Source organism: Sceloporus occidentalis, unplaced genomic scaffold (genome assembly GCF_023333645.1).
Source record: "Sceloporus occidentalis isolate IW3139 unplaced genomic scaffold, rSceOcc1.0.p SCAF_10, whole genome shotgun sequence".
Lineage (NCBI taxonomy): Eukaryota > Metazoa > Chordata > Lepidosauria > Squamata > Phrynosomatidae > Sceloporus > Sceloporus occidentalis.
Genome location: NW_028316990.1, coordinates 14,112,446 through 14,131,312, shown reverse-complemented (window position 1 = coordinate 14,131,312; position 18,867 = coordinate 14,112,446). Strand labels below are relative to the sequence as shown.

General features: G+C 41.6%; 2 protein-coding genes across 3 annotated transcripts; both read right to left on the bottom strand.

Moving 5' to 3' along the window:
• Positions 1–1,165: 1,165 nt before the first annotated feature.
• On the bottom strand, positions 1,166–7,578 carry LOC149305931 (uncharacterized). Its single transcript, XM_089476753.1, has 6 exons — positions 7,345–7,578; positions 7,015–7,066; positions 4,754–4,941; positions 3,243–3,401; positions 2,740–2,850; positions 1,166–1,636 (listed from the first exon to the last, which is right to left on the bottom strand). The coding sequence occupies exons 1-6, from the start codon at positions 7,489–7,491 to the stop codon at positions 1,517–1,519; spliced, it is 777 nt and encodes a 258-aa protein (XP_089332879.1). The 5' UTR covers positions 7,492–7,578; the 3' UTR covers positions 1,166–1,516.
• A 1,435-nt stretch (positions 7,579–9,013) lies between these two features.
• On the bottom strand, positions 9,014–16,449 carry LOC149305930 (uncharacterized). Of its 2 annotated transcripts, none has more exons than XM_089476754.1 (6): positions 16,224–16,449; positions 13,032–13,083; positions 12,203–12,390; positions 11,806–11,964; positions 10,347–10,457; positions 9,014–9,357 (listed from the first exon to the last, which is right to left on the bottom strand). In XM_089476754.1, exons 1-6 carry the CDS (start codon positions 16,365–16,367, stop codon positions 9,244–9,246), a joined length of 768 nt encoding a protein of 255 aa, XP_089332880.1. In that variant the 5' UTR covers positions 16,368–16,449; the 3' UTR covers positions 9,014–9,243. The 2 variants fall into 2 exon arrangements, with proteins under 2 accessions (XP_089332880.1, XP_089332881.1); XM_089476755.1 differs by having other exon boundaries at positions 12,203–12,387.
• Positions 16,450–18,867: the final 2,418 nt, after the last annotated feature.

Genomic DNA, 18,867 nt, shown 5'->3' with positions numbered 1-18,867 from the left:
AGTGTGTATTTGTGCAGATTGAGGAAGCTTTCTCTGAGGAGAAAACTATGGGGACAAGGGTAGATCTGAAGGCACAAAGTGGATCTGACAAAAGATGGTGCTTGTTGAACAGGCTGAAGAAATTGTCTCTGTGGAAGCAATCACAGTTTACAAATAACTACTCACCTTAACCAGACTGGAGACCTCAAATGATTTTGTAAAGGAAAAAAACAAAGTAGCTTGACAGACAGTAAAGAGGTACCATTGTGTGTTGTGTGCCTTCAAGTCATTTCTGACTTATGGCAACCCTAAGGCAACCCTAACATTGGATTTTCTTGGCAAGTTTCATCAGAGGAGGTTTGCCATTACCATCCTCTGAGGCTGAAAGATTGTAGTCTGCCCAAGTTCACCCAGTAAGTTTTCATGACCAAGCAGGGATTCGAACCCTGGTCTCCAGAGTCATAGTCTAGTGCTCAAACCACACCACTGTCATCTCCATTGAAGAAAACAAAATGGATTGTGTGGAGAAGAGGGCTGGCATTTAGATTGTGGATGTCTAGAAAGACACATTCAGATTGTGAAGGTGTTAAGGTAATGAGTACATTCTTATTGAAAACATTGAGAAGTCTTTTTTTTTTGGTAGCCATTAATATCTCAGACTTCAAGACGGGGACTATACTGAGGAGGAAGATGCTAGTGCAAGATGCTGAGGTCTTGTGTGATATATTGGAAACTTCTGGAGAAAGATATGCAGATTTAACTTGTATGATCAAAGAGATTTTTCCCCCTACAGTTTAATCCTAAAATTTGGCATCAGGATGACTAGTGGGGTTGTGATCTGTGTTCCAGTGGTTGGAAATTGCCACACGGACATATGAAAATTGCCCACTATTGCCACATTTTAACCATGTGTAGTTTATATCTGCAATCAGGCCACTAAAACCCAGGAATAACTCCCACCAATTCTGTTTCTTTGGTTAATGACTGCTGGCTCAGACACCAACAGTGTCAAGCCTGGATTTTTTGCCCCAATATGCATCACTTTCCATTTGCCTATGATAAATCTCACTGCCCATTCCCCTAGGCTGAATATATATATATGTGTGTGTGTGTATGTGTGTGTGTGTGTGTTAAGCATCCCAAATAATAACATGTCATCCTTCTTGTGGCAGATACTGGAAGCAAATAAGAGACAAGCAAATGATTTATTGTGCCAATCCTCATCCCAGTATTTCTCATTCCATGGCCAAGTCAACTATCCATTACACCTCCCATCTTCAACTTTTAATCCAGTAATCTTGATTTGCACCTCTGGGGCCGAAAGGGAGAACAGTGACATAGGAATTGCAGAATACAAAAGAAAAAAATGGAGGAGGAGGCTCACATAGTATCCAACTGGAAGGATGCTTAGGACATAGGAAAGCTAGATGGAAGAACCCTGCAGTAGAATATTTGTTGATTGATGGCCGAGGTTGTCAGGCATTCTCCTTCCCTATAGAAATGTGTTCCTCTTTGCCTGTAGCAGTGCAGGAACATTTCACCAGGGAAGAGTTTTCCCATCCAAGTCCACAAAAGTGCCTGTATCTTTCTCAGAGAGATTAGCAAGTGTATCCAGGATCTTCTGCACACCCTCATCCACTGTCATGGGGGCCAGCATCTGGAAACAGAGAGCGGGTGAGTGACTCAAGGACTTTTAGATGCAAAACATACTACAGAGAGCATAACATTTATTTATTTACTCGCTTGCATTATTTATATGTCACCTTTCTCCCAGGCTGGGGCCCAAGTCAGCTTCCACAACGACCAGTTTAAAATGTTCACAAAAAGTTTTTAAAACAATTAAAAATCACTATTAAAATCATACAAATTTAAAACCAGATAAAATATACATCTATATTAAGGACCTTCCCTGCTTAATTAAAGCTTGCTTAAGTAAAAAACATTTTTGCTGTCTGGTGAATGGAAAAGCAGGGAGGAGACCAGCCTAATTTCCCATGGAAGGGAGTTCCAATGGGTGGGAGCATCCCCTGGAAGACTCTTTCTTGTGTCCACACCAAGTGAACCTGTGATGGTGGCAGGACCAAGATAAAGCTTTCCCCTGATTATCTTAAAAGCACTGGTGTCATGCCCTGTGAGAAAGCTGGAAATTCAGAGGGGAAGCAGAGGGACTCAGCCTTGAGCCTGGCTCTGGTCCTTCAGTGCCTGGGTCAACAGAGACTGCTGCCAGTGAGGACAGGCAGGAACCCAACACCAACGCAGCAGAGGTTCCTGCTAGCTTGGGCACTGGGAAGAAGGAGGAGGCAGCCTTACCTGTGCCTCCCTTCAGCCAACAAAGATCTACAAGAGAGGCTCAGTGTCACTCACAAAGAATTTATAACAAACGCCAAGTAATTAGGGAACAGCTGCACCAGTGGGAACTGGAGATAAAAGCCTGGGAAGAATGTCAGAACCTTTGTCAGAGGTTAACTAACTTCCCTGGCAAAAGCATCCTTGTTGGAGGCTCTCTTGTTGCCTGATTTCCTTGATTGGACTCTTGGACTGATGATTCTGCTTGTTGAAACCCTGGACTCTTGGACTGGTTGACTATTCTGATTACTTTGAGAACTCAGAGTCCCCTCCACACTCCAATGAGGTAACTGAGTAGGACTTAATCTAAATACAAAAACTGATCAACCTATTCTCTCCTCGGTCTCCCACTTGGATGGAGGCCCAAATATTTAATGGTTTCTGGCAATGAGATTTGATCCACAAATCACTTACCACTTTGTTTCCCATGTCCGTTTGTAGCCACCCAGGGTGTAACATAATGCACAGGATCTCATCTTTTGCATAACCCAGGGACTGACACTTAGTAAGCATGTTCAGAGCAGCCTAGGAGGAAAACACAGAGCAAAGCGTGACTGGTGTATTCTTGGGCTGCATCCAAACTGGATAAATAACCCGGTTTGGCAGTACTTTAGCTGCCCTGGCTCAAGGCTATGGAATTCTAGGAGTTGGAGTTAGTTGTGGGCTCAGAGTGTGCAACAGCATCTGTTGTGGTGTTAAGGTTCTGAGAGCTTCCATTTATTGTTAACGCATATGGATTTTGTAAATAAACCATCTCTCGCAAAAAAAACATAAGCCTCCAGTATTTTCATTCCACAGGAAGGGACAACCCTGGTTAATGCTTGTACTCCTGGAGACTCTACCATTTGGAGAACAGCAGGGTGAGGACAACATAATATTAACAGTATGTTACCATTGCATCACTGATATCAGCATACCTTACTGCAACGATAACTGAGGATATGTGCAAGTTCCCACCCTAAGAGGTTTGTAATAGAACCGCATTCACTCGTTACATTGACAATAGCAGCTTTGCTGCAGCTCATCCCTTTCTGGGGACTTTCTTGGGCTGCCTTCTTCAGCAAGGGCAGGAATTCCTGCAGAAGAAGAGGAAAGAATGAGAGGTATCCAAACACTATGCAGATCATACTTGGTATCATTTCACACAGTGGCAGGAACTAATGAATTAAAATCAATTAATTGATTATTGATTATATCAGTAGTTTTAAAAATGAAAAGAGGCAATGTAATATACTTAAGTTGTATTTCAGTTCCAGAATGATTAATATGTTATTAATTAATTAAACAAGAGTGCTAAACAGCTAGCAAATCTTACACTTCCAAGCTGTTGTTGTTATTGTTGTCTCATTCAAAAGTTTGCTCTCTTGGATTTCTACGCAAATAGTAACTGGTTTTTATTGGTCTCTCAGGGTTGGGAAATTATAATGCTAAGAGCCGAAACACATATTCAAGAATAGTTCCATAGTTACTCTTTCACACACAGCCACACAAAAAGATTAGTTCTCTTGTGTATATGTGAGTATGCACATGCATATGCAGGTATGTAAGAAAGGGATGGTAAGTGTGACAGAATGTGTGAGAGCAAGGGATTAAATTTGTGTATGACACTGTGTAAACAAAAGCACTGAGGGAGGATGAATGAGAAAATTAATGTATGTGTGACTGTGAGAGAGAAAGTGTGACAATGTAATTTGTGTGAGAAAATTAGCATGTCAAAGAGTTAGAGAATGTATGTGAATTAGTATCTGTGGGGAAGGGAGACCATTTGAGAGAGTGAATGTAAGATCTGAGTGGCTAGCTATATTATCACACCATGTTACTGTGAACTCAAAACACATGTTAGCTTCCATGAGTCATTGTGATCCACAAAATATGTATCAGGTCTCATGACTGTGCTACATATTAATGATGAAAACCTGATATGAAGTCAAAGGGCTGGTAGTGTATGCTCAAAGAGCAAAGGGAATTCTGGGAGTTGTATTCGAAAAGAGTAATTTTTGCAAGCTCTGTGCTGCTGTTAAAGGAGTGATATAGACCCCACACAGACAGGCCAAAATAAAGCTGCTTTGAGTCACTTTGGAGGTATGCTGTTTAAATGATGCATGCGTACTAAGAGTCCGGAAGCCATGCCAAAGCCATGATCCAGTCCTAAGGAGTGGAGTGCACCTTTGGCGCAGCTTCCGGACTCTTAGTATGCATGCACCATTTAAACAGCACACCTCCAAAGTGACTCAAAGCAGCTTTATTTTGGCTGTCTGTAACAGGCCATAGTTTCCTATCATGGGGATAGGGAGTGAATTTAACAGACCAGTGTCCCTATCACTATGAAAAAACAGTGTCATTCCACATACATTGCAACTGCAAACCTTAGGGCTTTTCTATCACAAAGAAACGCTACTATGAGCAAGATAACACAGGATCATCTTACCTGCGTCACCATCATGGGCCCATTCACATTGGTGTTGTAAACCTCCAACATGTCTTCTGGTGTTGCAGTTTCCAGAGTACTTTGGTTTACAATTCCAGCATTATTGATCAGTAAATTCAAGCTAGCCCCTTTCAGCCGCTCAGTGACTATGGCTGCGGCAGCCTTGACACTAAATGCCTCAGAAGTGTCTGCAGCAGCCAAGAGGAGATATAAAGCAAGAGATTATAGAGAGCATGGGCAGCAATTGGAGACCCTTCATTAGGAGCAAAGACACCAATGGCTTGGAGAAACAAACCAAAAGCTTTATTACCAGAGTGACCAGATATCCTCCTTTTCTAGGACATGTCTTACATTTTAGCTTTCTATCTGTTCAGGAGGAATTCCAAAATGCCCTCCATTCTGAGCATGACTAAGAAGCATGAATTATATATATTACAGAATCTTCATTCTAAGATAGGAACGTCACTTAGGATGCTAAGCGAAAGAGCAGAGAGAAGAATTGGGGGAAGAAAAGAAGTGTTATCCCTTTATATCACAAAAGGTTCAAAAATCAGGATAGGTAGTTAAGGGGGGGGGGAATACTTTGGATGTCTCAAACTATCTAACCCTATTACTACTACCCTCTCTGAGGCGTTAAGAACTCTTTAGTGCTAAGTACTGTTGCACTTCCAACAAGGTATAGCCCACCTGAGGTCTAGCCTTGCAGGCTTCCAGGAGTAATTCCTAATTGTACCATAAATAGTAATTCCTAATTGTACCATGCACTCTTTGATTTGACTTATTAGCTGTATATTCCACCTTTCTTCCAATGAACTTGAGGTACATTGTTCTCCCACCTTCATCCCCACTGTTTTGTCCTTACAACATTCCTGTGAAGACGGTTAGGCTAAAAGGCTGAGCTAGTTCCTAGTTCATCTTTATTACGGTCATAGACCAGAACAAAAAGGCTGAGCTAAGACTATCTAATCCTGCTTTCTCTTTCCTTTTCTCTTTAACTTTTAAAGGAGATTATCGTACATGAATATCCCCATGGTTGGGCTGTTCGCAGCCTGTATGCAGCCCATATGCAACCCAGGCTTATCTCATGGCTCTTCAAGAACTGGAGTTTCCCACTGTGGAAAGGTCCTTCATTGATGGTTAAACACACATCTATCCCATCGATGATATTCGTGTGCGATAACCTCCTTAATTTCCTCGATTCCTTAACCTCCCTTTCATTCAGGCTTCCCTTGCTTATGCATTCATTATTTTGCTTTGAATATGAGGGACCTTTAAGACTGACAAGTCTCATTTGGCATAAACTTTAATGGACTCTAGATCCCTTCATCAGAGGAGAAATGAGGCTGCAGTTCATGAAAGTGTATGCCAAATAAAACTTGGGAGTTGTTGAGGTACAAGTAAATTCTTTGTTGGCTTTGCTGAAAAAGACTGAAATAGCTCCTCCATCTTTTAAATTGTATTACACCTTGAATTGTAGCTGAAAATGTTTTGGATGACAACGTCCAGATTTTGAGTGTTGGAAAAGCAAAGCCACTGGTGGGTTTTCTTTTTTTTTAAAAAAAGATTGTTCAGAGAAACAGAAAGGCACTTGTGTGATGTTCCACTTCATTTACCAAAAAGAACTTGGCTGCCCTTTTGTATTTCAGTTATTGAGTTTGGAGCCTGGAACATTATTTGCTCAGACAGCAAAGAATCGGTGGCTGGTCCTGGATACTAAATGTACTCAGCTTGTTTTTCACATTTCTATGCCTGACAATTGTAAGGAACTTTCATAGGGAACTGTGCAACAAGGACTGTTTTGCAGAAAACGGGAGGAGGAAGAATTAAAAGGGGAAACAGGCATATCTTACGTTATTTAAAACAACCCTCATGTCAAGAAATATGAACTAAGGGCCAAAGTAAAGAAGATGTGATTCACACAATTCTTAATGAGAGTTAGTAATCAACATCAGGCAGAACAATCCAGAAAAAATGCACTGCAAAGGAGATGAAACCTTTCTGCATTGCTGATAGAATTCAGATTTTATCTCCTGGACAACCCTGAGTGCAATTCCTAATGTAGGTTAGTACAGTAGTAGACATGGGACCCCATCCAGAAAAATGCACTGCTTTCCGAGAGACAATATTTTTTGCTGAGACGCAGTGATGCCCCAGTCGCAGAACTACATGCCCAATGTGATACTCCTGTTGAATTGCCAAGAACTGCAGCTCCTGTCTTCATTAGTATAGAAAGGAAGAATTGGGGAAAGGGAGCCACATACCTAGTGGGATGATCTCTATTCCCTGATGCTCGGCAGCCAAATTCTTCAAGGCCTGAAACATAACAAAAGCAGATGTTTAGAATGTGAGTGGATTGTTCAAGATTATTCAAGAAAGAAAGAGAAGGGTGGAATAAAATTGCATCTGGTTACCATTCTCCCCTGGAGAGAGATCTCTTACATTGTTGCTGCAAAAGAATCCTAGGAACTGGAAGTTTAAAAAATCATGCTTCCAACCCCTTTCAGCCCTAGATACAATCTGCTTGGCCTTAGGGAAGTGCTCTTGTTCTGATACCCATCCCAAGGCAGAGATGTCCCCTTCCTTGAGCTCACCTGGGCACCTGGTCCTTCTGGGTCCCGGCAGGTGGCAAAGATCCATTCTGGACAGTTGGTTTTCCCAGCCAGCTGCCTGACCAGTTCCAAGCCGATACCCCTATTGGAACCAGTCACTAGGACGCTGTGCACATTCAGCTCTGGCATATTTCTTACGCTCCTGGTTACAACTGCTAAAACCCTTGGACAGCTGAGACTCAGCTAAATGCTACTCTCCTGCGTCTCTGCTGCCTAGGCTTGCATAAGCTGCTTGGCTCTTGTGTCACTTTTGAGTCTATTTTTGGCACCCAACCAGGAAACATTGTAAAACCTGGAGTGGGCCGGTAGAGCCATTTTATTTTAAAAAGAAGGGGGAGAAGTCAAGAGATCGATAGAGAGCAATTATGTTAGAACTGAAACCTATCCAATACAATTTTATTAACCTCATAATGGCCAGAAAACATCTGAAACAGAAAGGAGTGGCTGAAATGTCAAATTCTGAGCAAACCAACCCAACCCAATTCACAAGTTACACTTGACTGGAAGCAAGTGATCATAGAATCATAGAGTTGGAAGAGACCCCCAAGGGCCATCCAATCCAACCTCCCGCCATGCAGGAACTCACAATCAAAGCACTCCTGATAGATGGCCATCCAGTCTCTGTTTAAAGACCTCCAAAGAGGGAGTCTCCATCACTCTCTGAGGAAGTGTGTTCCGCTGTCGAAAGCTCTTACTGTCAGGAAGTTCCTCCTAATGTTTAGGTGGAATGTCTTTTTTTGTAGCTTGCATCCAGTAACGCAATGTTAAGTCCTAAAATTTCCACCAAACCACATTCTGGTATGCATTTAGACCATATTTTGTTTTGCAATTCCAGTTTCTGAATTAGGCAGACCAACTAAATTCGCCACACATAATGACTAGAATAATTATAATGAGCCATAACAAGTCCATCCAAACTATGCTCCAGTTAATAAAGTGTTTTGTAGGGGCAGGAAAATAGCCCAGAATTTCAACTACTGAGCAAGGAAAAGCAACCAAATTTACCAACTACAGCTGGCCAGATAATGGTCATTCAGATGGAACAGATGTATTAAGCCACAAAATATCCACAGAAACCACATCCTGGTGAACGTTCCTAGCAATAATCTGTATTGTGACAGGGGTCATGAAATGTTAGTTTGCAAGCAAATCAAATGGATTCTACTGTCACGCACAACTAGACTCATCTAAAGTGTGACTTCTCAGGATGTAGTTCCTTCCTTGATTTTTGTCAGTTGTTGTTGCCTTTTCCAGATTAGTGCAAAGAAGCAATAACCCTCCCAAAAGAGAGGCTTGAATATTAGTGGCTGGTGAGTAGACTCCTTTACCATTGCAGACAGCAAAATAATAAAACAAATCTCCAAATTCTATCCCTTTTATTTTAGGCTATTGGTACTCCAAGCTCAGATTCCCATGGACCTTTAGATCCTGTATTGGATGTCAATAATTGCTTTATAAATCCCAGAAGTAGTCAAATGCTTCTGAGATTTTGCAAAAGCAAGCTACAACATATGCAAGGAAATGGAAGAGCTTAGAAATACCAGCTAAAGACCAATGGATATTAAAAATGTTACAGATTGGCAGAAATTGATAAACTATCCACCGATATTGGAGAAAAACCATCTGATCCATTTGTAAAAAAGAAGGAACCATTCATTAAATTCTTTAATTCCAAGTACAAATAAGAACCTGCCGGCAGCATACAATCAAAAAGTAAACAGGAGTCATAGAATTAAAACGTATCTTAAAATACAACTAGACAGTAAGCAAATAAGCACATTAAAGCACCACATCAGATTATAGATTGGAACACTTTCCTAAACAAAAATGTCTTTAATTCTGCCTTGAAGTTGGCTAAGTCAGTTCAGGTGAGAAGTCTCCTCACCAAGGAAGTCTTTTCCCTTCCCAGTCCAGAAAGGCTCCGGTTGATGATGATGATAATGTGGGAAGCACTTTGAGGATGCTTTGCACACTGTCTTGAACAGTCATGGGTGCCTGAAAGAGAAGAGAAGAGCAAATTAGAGGCTTGGATATGAGGGACTATAATATGGCAACCCTAGAAAAGTAGAATCTCTCTCTCTCTCTCTCTCTCTTTCCCCTCTCACCCGTTTTTTTGGTTCATGCATGAATCTTACCTGTCAGTATGCTCACAGTTGCATAATATGCAAATTACTATAATTATGGCTATTATTGATTTGCATTCTGCAAATTCAACACATTATGTCTCATCCTCAGTTCCAATACCAAGCTAAGAGCAACTCTAGTGGCACCACTGGCAGAGACTAAACAGATGTTTCAGTCATAGGTATGGAATTAGTACGTCAGAGGGAATTGAAAAGCAACCAAAAAAAAGCAATGCTAATTACTTTAACAAAGGTAATTAATTGAGAATTCTAGCAGTTATTACCAGATTAACACATGTAGTGAGACCATGCTCAAGCTCTATATTATTCAATGGATCACAATGTGTGCAGATCTCCATCAGCATGTCAGCGAGCATGCATTGCCATTGAATAATATGGTTGGTTTTTTTTAATTCATTCTCTCAGAACATACTGTCTTTGATGCCAAAGTGGAAGATCCAACAACAAAAAACTTCAAAGACAGATTCCAACACAGAAGAGTAAAGGCAATGATTTCTCTTTGTATTCCATGTATCTTCTATCTATAACCTGTGTTTTCCCCTGGCTCTTCCTTCTTTCTTCTTTCTATACACGCAGACAGCATTTTGCAGGTGGGAATGCAATTCTTGCACAATTTTTTAAAACTGGTAGTTCTAGGCCCCATGTGACATTTCAGTTTTCTTGGTATTTTCCCTCAATGAGTAACCCATCAACTAGCCTACGTCATTAGACTGAAAGTGGTGTGTTCTGTCACATTACTGGGATGTTTATGAGAACCAAAGCTCACACATTCAGCACAATTTGGCTGAAATGGCCTTCTGAAAATGTGGATCATCTTCTAACACACTGTATAGAAAATACCTGGTCTGTTCCCATGTCTGTTTTCACCCAGCCAGGATGGATCAGAGTGCACAAGATCCCATCTGCTTTCATTTCCATGGCAAGGCATACAGTGACCATGTTCAAAGCAACCTACAAAACAAACATACAAATCTATTACTTGAGAGTAAAGCCATGCGGGGCAGGGACGAGGGGCGCTGGGCCGTCTCCCTATCCTATGTGGCTTTACTCTAAAGTGGGGGGCTTTCACCGGGTGTCACCACCTTCTGTGGTGTCACCCGAATTGGTCTGCACCCCTTGCATCCCCTAGTGATGCTACTGTTCACATTTTTCTGAGCAGCACCCATCCTCTCTTGTGAGCTTTCATGGCATAGTACTAGGAATCTAAGGCTGCATTTGCAATGCAGTTTGACACCACTTTAACTCAATGCTATGGGATTCCGGGAGTTGTAGATTTTGGAGATATTTATCCTTCTCTGTCAGATAGCTCTGGTGCCACAAGAAACTACAAATCCTAGGATCCCATAGAATAAAGCCTGTGGCAATTAAACAATGCAGATGCAGCCTAAGAGATCAGGGTTAGCCATGGAAACCCACTGGGTGATTGGGGCAAGTCATGCTCTCTCTGCCTTACAGGAAAGTAATGGCAAACTCCTCTGAAGAAACCTTATCAAGAAAACCTTATGAAAGGTTTGCCATGAGTTGCAGTCAATGTGAAGCATATTAAATAACAACCTGTCCCCATAGGTCATGCTGGCTTGGGTGCTCTTGGATTCAGCTTTGATCTATTGATCCCCCTACATCAACTTCAAGCTGCATCCAAAGGAAGCTTTAAACCCATTGAATAATAATAATAATAATAATAATAATAATAATAATAAAATTTTATTTATATACCGCCTTTCCAGGGATCAAGGCGGTTTCACAACATAGCACATATCAACAATAAAAACCATTAAAAACATCATAATAACAAATCAAACAGTAAACAATCTCACACTAGCTCAACAATGCTGCTAAGAGGGAGAAGAAAAAGAGGGGGTACATCAGGGGTCATCAGGGGTCAGGGATATGCCTGCTGGAATAGGTGTGTTTTTAGCCCCTTTTTAAATTGTTCCAGCGAGGCGGCCGAGTGGAGCTCGCCGGGAAGCGAGTTCCAGAGCTTGGGGGCCGAGGTAGAAAAGGCCCTCTGTATGGTGGTGACATATCTAGCCTCTGGAACCCTTAACAATTGCTTCCCGGCAGATCTGAGTGTGCGGGGCGGATTGTATGGAGAGAGGCGGTCCTCCAAGTACCCTGGGCCCAAGCCAGGGTACATTCTTCAACATTGAAGAATGTTTGACAATTTGGCAACAACATTCTTCAACACTGAAGAATGTTGTTGCCCAAAATTGGCAGATTAGAGAGCTGGGTATGTTTTGGGCTTCCATCGGGCTACTATTCAGAATGAAAGAATATTTGGCCCCTTAAAAACACTTGCCTTGCTTGCTCGGTATGGATACATTGGCCCATGAAAAACCTCAAATCCCCGCTCGATGGAAGCCAGTTTGGAGGTTACATTGATGATGGCTGCCTTGCTGCAGCTCATTTCTTCTGTCCCCGTTGCATTAGCTGCCCTCCTGAGCAGAGGCACGAATTCCTGAAATATACAATAAGCACCACAGAAATGAGGGCTCTCTTCAGAAACCTATTTATTCCTTGCATAGAGATTATTATTCCGTTCCTTGCTTCTAGTTGCTTTTGTTATTTTAAGGGGATTTTAGAAGTGTTTGTTTCCCTAAGAGTATAAATAGTATGCATTTTAGTATAGATTAACAGTATATCAAGTAATATCAATTATTTACTTTTTAAAATAACTTTCCATACTCTGAACTTACCTTAACCACAAAGATGGGCCCCACGACATTAGTGTTGAATGCAGACAGCATTTCTTGCCGCTCCACAGTTTGCAGTGTGGCATAGGAGTTCACACCTGCGTTGTTGATGAGCAGATTCAGGCCCTTGCCCTTCAGATGAGATTCCACCGCTGACACAGCAGACTCCACACTGGACTGGCTCTCCACTTCTTTCATGCAGAAATGACAGCAAATGAGGCAGGCATCAGACTGAAAATGTAACCGTTTGTGTTTTGCAGAGCTGCTTAGGGTTGCCAGACTGAAAAGTGAAGGCAGCTGCTGAACATTTAATGGTTGTATAGACGAAGGAGTTTTAGCACTTGTGATTGTCATGCAACCAGGTAACAAGCATCACCCACTAAAATCTCTCTTCTATACAATTATCATATGTACATGAGGTATCTCCAGTTTTTACTCTTGTCTATCTTAGATAGTTGGGTTGATGCGTGTGAGCAGCCAATGTACATCAGATTTCCACTAATGGATTAATCATTTGATGAACACTTCAATACACTTTAAACTCAGGTATAAAAATTTAAATGACAAAACATACAGGCAGAACTGTCAAATTGTGCATAGTGCATATTCATTTAAATAGACAGGTTTCCTCACTGACAGAAGGAGACAGTGAGGCAATAGATCAGCCATGGAGAACCCATGGCATGTGTGCCAGAGCCAGCACCCCCAGAGATCCTGCCCCTAGAAGTCCCTGCTCCCTGGCACTGGGTGACACTTGATACAGGAACGCCACTGAGTTTGGGCATTTGGTCTCTAATAGGTTCGCCATCACTGCAATAGATAAATTTCGTACCTAGCTGAATCACATGAATGTTGGGGTGTTTGTCAGCCAGATCATGCAGGGCCTGAAATTGGAGACAGAAAAATAGTTGTGAGAAGAGAACTGCAGGGGGGAGGTAAATAGTTTGGAATATTATTATTTACTTTCTTAGGACTTTATCACATGGGGAAAATCGGGGGTTTAAACAGTGAAAATCGTGTGAAAATCCTGCAATCATGATTAACATTTTCACACACATTGCGATTAAAAAGCCATTATCTCGGGAATAAACAGGCAATAAACCATCAACAAATCATTCACAGGTTTTCCCCATGAATGATTTCCCCATGAATATTTATTCCTGGGATAATGGCACTTTAAGCGCAATGTTGTGTGAAATGGTTAATTGCAGTTGTGCAATTTTCACTAGATTTTTGCCGTTTAAATCCCCGATTTTTCCTGTGTGATAAAATCCATAGTCAAGAGCCAGCCATATGTGAGGGCTGAAAAGTTTATCTTTTATAAGACTAACAGATGTCCCTTATTACAAGGGATGTCCCACATTTGAGGGTTGAAAAGCTTGTCTTTTTACATAGACATAACAGGACACCAAAAAATCCAGCATTTTGAGTGTCTGGGCCCTCCATAAAGACAAAGATGTGTGCATTATTTAATTTATGAAGCTGAAGACAATGTTAATTTTACAGGGGAATATATGTTGAGACTAACTGAAATCAGAACTTTCATCTCGCCTTTGGTTAGATCTCAAACTTGTTAATAGCTACTTCCTTGTCAGCTTTGCTTGTCATGAATTTCATTTGTCTCTTATTGCTCTTTTGGAAACCTGGCGACGCTAATAGACTGCGAACTGGGATACAGAAGATCCAAAGTTTATTCCAACTGAACCATGAAACTCAGTGGGTGATTATGGGCTAATTGATCTCTCTCTCAGCCTGAGCTACTTTGCAGAGTTGTGAGGCTAAGGTGGAGAGGAGGAGAGCCCCATATGCCACCTTTAGATCACCGGAGAAGAGGCAAGATATCAATGTAACTTATAGAAATGCACTGGGTGGCCTTGGGTAAGTCACTCTCTCAGCCTCAGAGGAAGGCAATGACAAACCGCTTCTTAACAAATCTTGCTAAGAAACCCCCATGATAGATTTGATGTAGGGCCACCATAAGTTGGAAATGGCTTGAAGGCATACAACAACGAAAACTGTCTAGATTGTTCTATGATCGTACAAAATCAGATGACTCTACCACTGTAACTTTTCTTCTACTGTAAGACAACCCAGAGTAGTTTAGTGGTGTGAGGGTTGGACTTTCCCCCTGAAAACCAGGATTTGAATCCCTGCTCTGTCATGAGGACCAACAGGCTTACATGAGGCAAGTCACACACACACAGCCTTGGCAGAAAATCAAATCCCATCTAAACAAATCTTGCCAAGAAACCCCTGTGATAAGTGGGCCTTAGGGTTGTCATAAGTTGGAAATGGCTTGAGGACACATAACAACAACAACAACAATTTTCTTTCAGTAAGTCTTTTGCATGATGAAGAAGTCAGAGGAAGCTTAGAAGATTTGCATCTGTATTTTCTGCACTTCATTTGGCCAAAACAGGGGGACTAGGAATGGGGTGGATAATGGAGCCAGGGAAGAAACCCAGCCAAAGAAAAAGAGTGGAAGAGAGTGGAAAGAATGGATTGAGAGGAAATGCACATGGAGACTGGGAATAAGGCAGAAAGAAAAAACAGTAGTGTTTTTGTAGTGGTGGCAAGAGAGGTCAAGCAGAGAAAGGAGGAAAGGGGAGAGGAATTGGCAGACCTTCTGCAGCCATGAAAAGAGAGCACAAGAGAGGACAAATGGGAAGGAAAGTAAAAGCTTTTCCTTGGATTGGGCAAACTGTGTCTTGCACTCAGCAAGCTGCAACAAGCTTTACTGAGGGCTTCTAGGGCCTCTGGATCTTCTGGATATGGGTCTCCAGAGGCTTGGGGTGGGGGGACTCTGATGGGTCTGGCAGACCACATGTGGCTGCACTTTCCTGTCCCTTGACTGGAGGAACAATTTACTTTGACTGTAAGGAAAAAGAGGTACAATTTGCTCTTTCCCCCAAGGCAGACTTGCCTTGGTTTGCCCCTGCATCTCCTCTGCTTTCATTCAGATCATCTCCATTGCCAGCAATAAACCAAGTGGCCAGAGAGAGGGCATGTTCAGCTTTGATGATCAAAGCTTAGAGTGACCTGAGATTCTCTCCAGGATCTCTCCCCCAGGAAAGCTCTTGCCAAGGCGTTTCAGGGCAAAACCAGACTCCGTCAAGATATTGAGAATTTTCGATTCTTTTTCTTTTAATTGTATTTGTAGATTCATAGGTTTTCTTGTTCCTTTATCTACTCCCCTCTTGAAATATCCCTGGGTTTCCCTTCCTTCCTTGTGTCCTTCCCCTTCTGACTTTTTGCATGTCACAACCAGTCTCATGCAACATTTCAGAGACTGACTTTCATAAATGTTAAGGTGTTGTGCCCAAAAATGCTAAAGCGCTTTGGGAATATTAGTGCTAACATTCCTTTTCTTCTCACTTGATCTCTGTTGAATCTTTGTCTAGGAAACAGCTGGATTTAACTAGCTGCTTGCTTTATTAGGTGTGAGGACCCAGAAATACACAGCGAGTAACCAATCCATTTCATTTTAGAAAGTGCTGGGTTAATTTAAACCAACCTGGGGAATGGGAATAAAAAAGTTTTTGATAATGCCCAACATTCCCAGAAAATGCTTTGGTATGAGGAAAACATCATAGGGGTTGCCAAAATAAAATCCTTCTGTGCAGAAACAAAACCTGGCACTTCCAGAGACTTTTTGGGAGTCTCCCATCTGGAAATGGCCTCAGATATCATGAATATTGCTGTCAGAGCAACGTGTGTGTTGTGTGCCTTCAAGTCATTTCTTGACTTACGGCAACCATAAGGCGTTTTCCTGGCAAGATTTGTTCAGGGAAGGTTTCCCCAGAGGCTATCTTCTTATTCTTCCAGGCATTTAACAATTATTTTAAAAAATTATACCTCACTTGACAGGTTATGCCATATCTATGTCTTCAGGTCAGCAATGTCTGAATAGAATTACGGTAACCAGAGTTCTGTGGCAACTTGTACCATAATCAACTTACAGGAAAGTCATTCCCCGGAAAACCCTTCAACACCACACACATTTTGAAACAACCTGTCAGCAAACCTTTCCCTTGGGTCCTTCAGGGTTTCGGCACGTGGCAAAAATGTGTTCTGGCGGATCTGTCATCTCTGCAAGCTGTCGCACCAATTCCAGCCCAATTCCCCGGTTGGAGCCTGTCACAAGAACGCTGCGAGCCAGTGGAGCCATCCTGGCCCTTCACTCTCACTCTTTTAGTAGCTGGACTTTGTTCATTGAATTGGTAAATACAGATCAGTGCTGCTGAGCAAGAGATACGCTTACCTTTGGCCCTGTCTGTTCACCTGCCTGGGGCTATTATACCTATGTCTCATCCTGGAAAGAGCACGCCTTGGTTAACTATTTAGGTGTATCTGAACTGAATAAGTGTTCCTGAAGGATATGAAATTATGCAAAGAAAGGTCATGGAACGGTAGGCATCAGTTCAGTATTCCAGCACCTGCATTTGCATGTATTGCATGCTGACATTCATATTCCTGAAGGATATGAAATTATGCAAAGAGAGGTCACAAAATGGTAGGCATCAGTTCAGTACTCCAGCAGCTGCTTTTGCATGCTTTGCATGCTGGCAACTCTTGCTAAAATATCTAGGTTTTCTGGGCTGGGAAAGCCCTTAGAAGTTAGCTGTCAGTCTGATTAAGGAGTACTGGACTACCTAGCCTGTTGACCTAAGTCATCTTTTTAAACTCTTGGATGGTATGGCAATTCATTCTGCTCTTGACTCTTGGTTCTTTCCTAGTTTTCACATGAATATATCACTTAGAATCAAAATATACAACAGAGGATTCAGAGTGCTCTATTCAGGGGTTTGCTGAGTGTGTATTTCCATTGTTGAGACTTACTTGTGGTGATCTTTTCAGTTTGACCAAAGATTACTTAAACTGACTGAGACAGGGAGGGGGCTGTTGCTCAGATGTGGAGCACTCTTTATATAACTGGTTCGCTTCTTGGTATTTCTGCGTAACAGATCTTGGGTAGCAGGGCTGGGAGAAGCCTCTGCCTGAGTCCTTGGAGAGTTAGTGCTGGTTCTATGCTCAGCGGACCAGTTCAGCATCATGTTCATAACTACTACAAACTGTTTCAGAAGCCAATTGCAGAGTACTGTCCCCTGCCCCATTACTTATCAGTGGAAAGGCAGCAGAGAGGGCCCAACCGGACATCTGCAGTGCGTTTTGGATATGAGTCCAGATTTTGAGACCGCTTTAACCGCCCTGGCTCAGTGCTAGGGAATCCTGGGAATTGTAGTAGGTTGGGCCCCAGAGCTCCTCTCTCTGACAGACTGCAATAAATAAATAAATAAATAAATAAAATAAAGGAATCCATCTAGAAAAAGATCACCACAAGATTATTGTTTGTGCATTAAAGATATTTATTATTATTTTCATTAAACTTTTTTTTAAACAAACAAGACCATTTTATTTTTGAGCTTCTGCATGGGTTGCAACAACCTGCAAATAAAATAAAGCAAAAGCAGTGTTAAAAATTGCCGGTGCGGGGTATGTGGGGGATTCGGTTTAAATTGAATTTTTATTTCTTTATTTTAGCTGAGCAATTTTTTTTTTATTTTTTAAAGTGATATATTGGCCATGAGGATCGTTTAAATAGCTTAGCACTGTAAAGTTATAAAATGTTAGCAACAGCTGGAAAAAAATCCTGTGAGACTCATGGGGTCGCCATAAGTCGGCAGGCAACGTGAAGGCGCATACACAGACATGCTCCATTGGGATTTGGATTTTGAATCCTGGATTCCATGCTCCTGTTGCATTTAATGGGAAGACCTTCAGAGCAGCTATTTAGTTCATAGTACCATAAATATTTGATTGGCACACTTCATTTTCAACAACAGTGGTCCACTCTTTCTCTTTTAAAGCACCTTCACTTTCTGAAGAGGGCTTCTGTTTTGGGATGGAGCAATGAAAGCAATATAACTGCAAGGCTCTGATCCCCAAATGCTTTCCAGGGAACTCTTGGGGGGCATAGAATCAACCCCTCTTCATCTAAAGGGGTTTCCATGACCTTTGAAACCTGAAGATTGCTGTGCTTTAAGCTTCACCTAAGTACCAAGGGGCTCTGGGCTGCAAAGCAGAGATCATTAAGTCAACATTAAGTGTTAACTGTCCTAAACCAACAACAAAACACTGTAACAAACAGAAAGGTCTAGGAAAAGAGTGTTTACAAAGTAAAGGATAAAATTAGTTTTAATGTCTAAAATATTCTGATGATGCAATGACAAAGCACTCCCTTACATCAAAATAAGTTGTGTATAAACAATGCAACACACCGTACAAAAATGCATAAATAGCAATTTGTTTGAGCATCCAGGATACAGAATTATTATAACCCTGATCTGTCCTACTATATATATGTATATATATATACATACATACATAAACTGGATGACTCTTTGGCAATAGGATAGTTGTTTTGCTGCTACTACAGCTTTAACCACCAAGGAAGACTTTAGTCAAAATACGTTTTGATATTTTGATACGTTTCACTATTAATGCATTTTGGAAGTGTCAATGCTCCTTGTCTTTAATGCCGTTTTGCACTGTTTATTTTGATGTAAGGAATGCGACGAAGGTTTTCAGACACATTGCGTTAATAGAGGACTTATCCCGGGAAGAGATAGGAATGCTTAGTTTGACTCCACTTCAACTGCCCTGGCTCA

Bases quoted from the DNA above. Each gene is read 5' to 3' on its own strand.
- LOC149305930 (XM_089476754.1), bottom strand. From the start codon at position 16,367: ATGGCTCCACTGGCTCGCAGCGTTCTTGTGACAGGCTCCAACCGGGGA. The intron at 10,458-11,805 runs GCAAGTGTTTTT...TTTGTTTTGTAG, and splicing joins ATCCATACCGAGCAAGCAAG to GTTGCTTTGAACATGGTCAC. The intron at 9,358-10,346 runs GTATTTTCTATA...CTTCTCTTTCAG, and splicing joins CAGACATGGGAACAGACCAG to GCACCCATGACTGTTCAAGA.
- LOC149305931 (XM_089476753.1), bottom strand. From the start codon at position 7,491: ATGCCAGAGCTGAATGTGCACAGCGTCCTAGTGACTGGTTCCAATAGG. The intron at 3,402-4,753 runs GTAAGATGATCC...CTTCTTCTGCAG, and splicing joins GGCCCATGATGGTGACGCAG to GAATTCCTGCCCTTGCTGAA. The intron at 2,851-3,242 runs GTATGCTGATAT...TTTTCCTCCTAG, and splicing joins TCAGTTATCGTTGCAGTAAG to GCTGCTCTGAACATGCTTAC.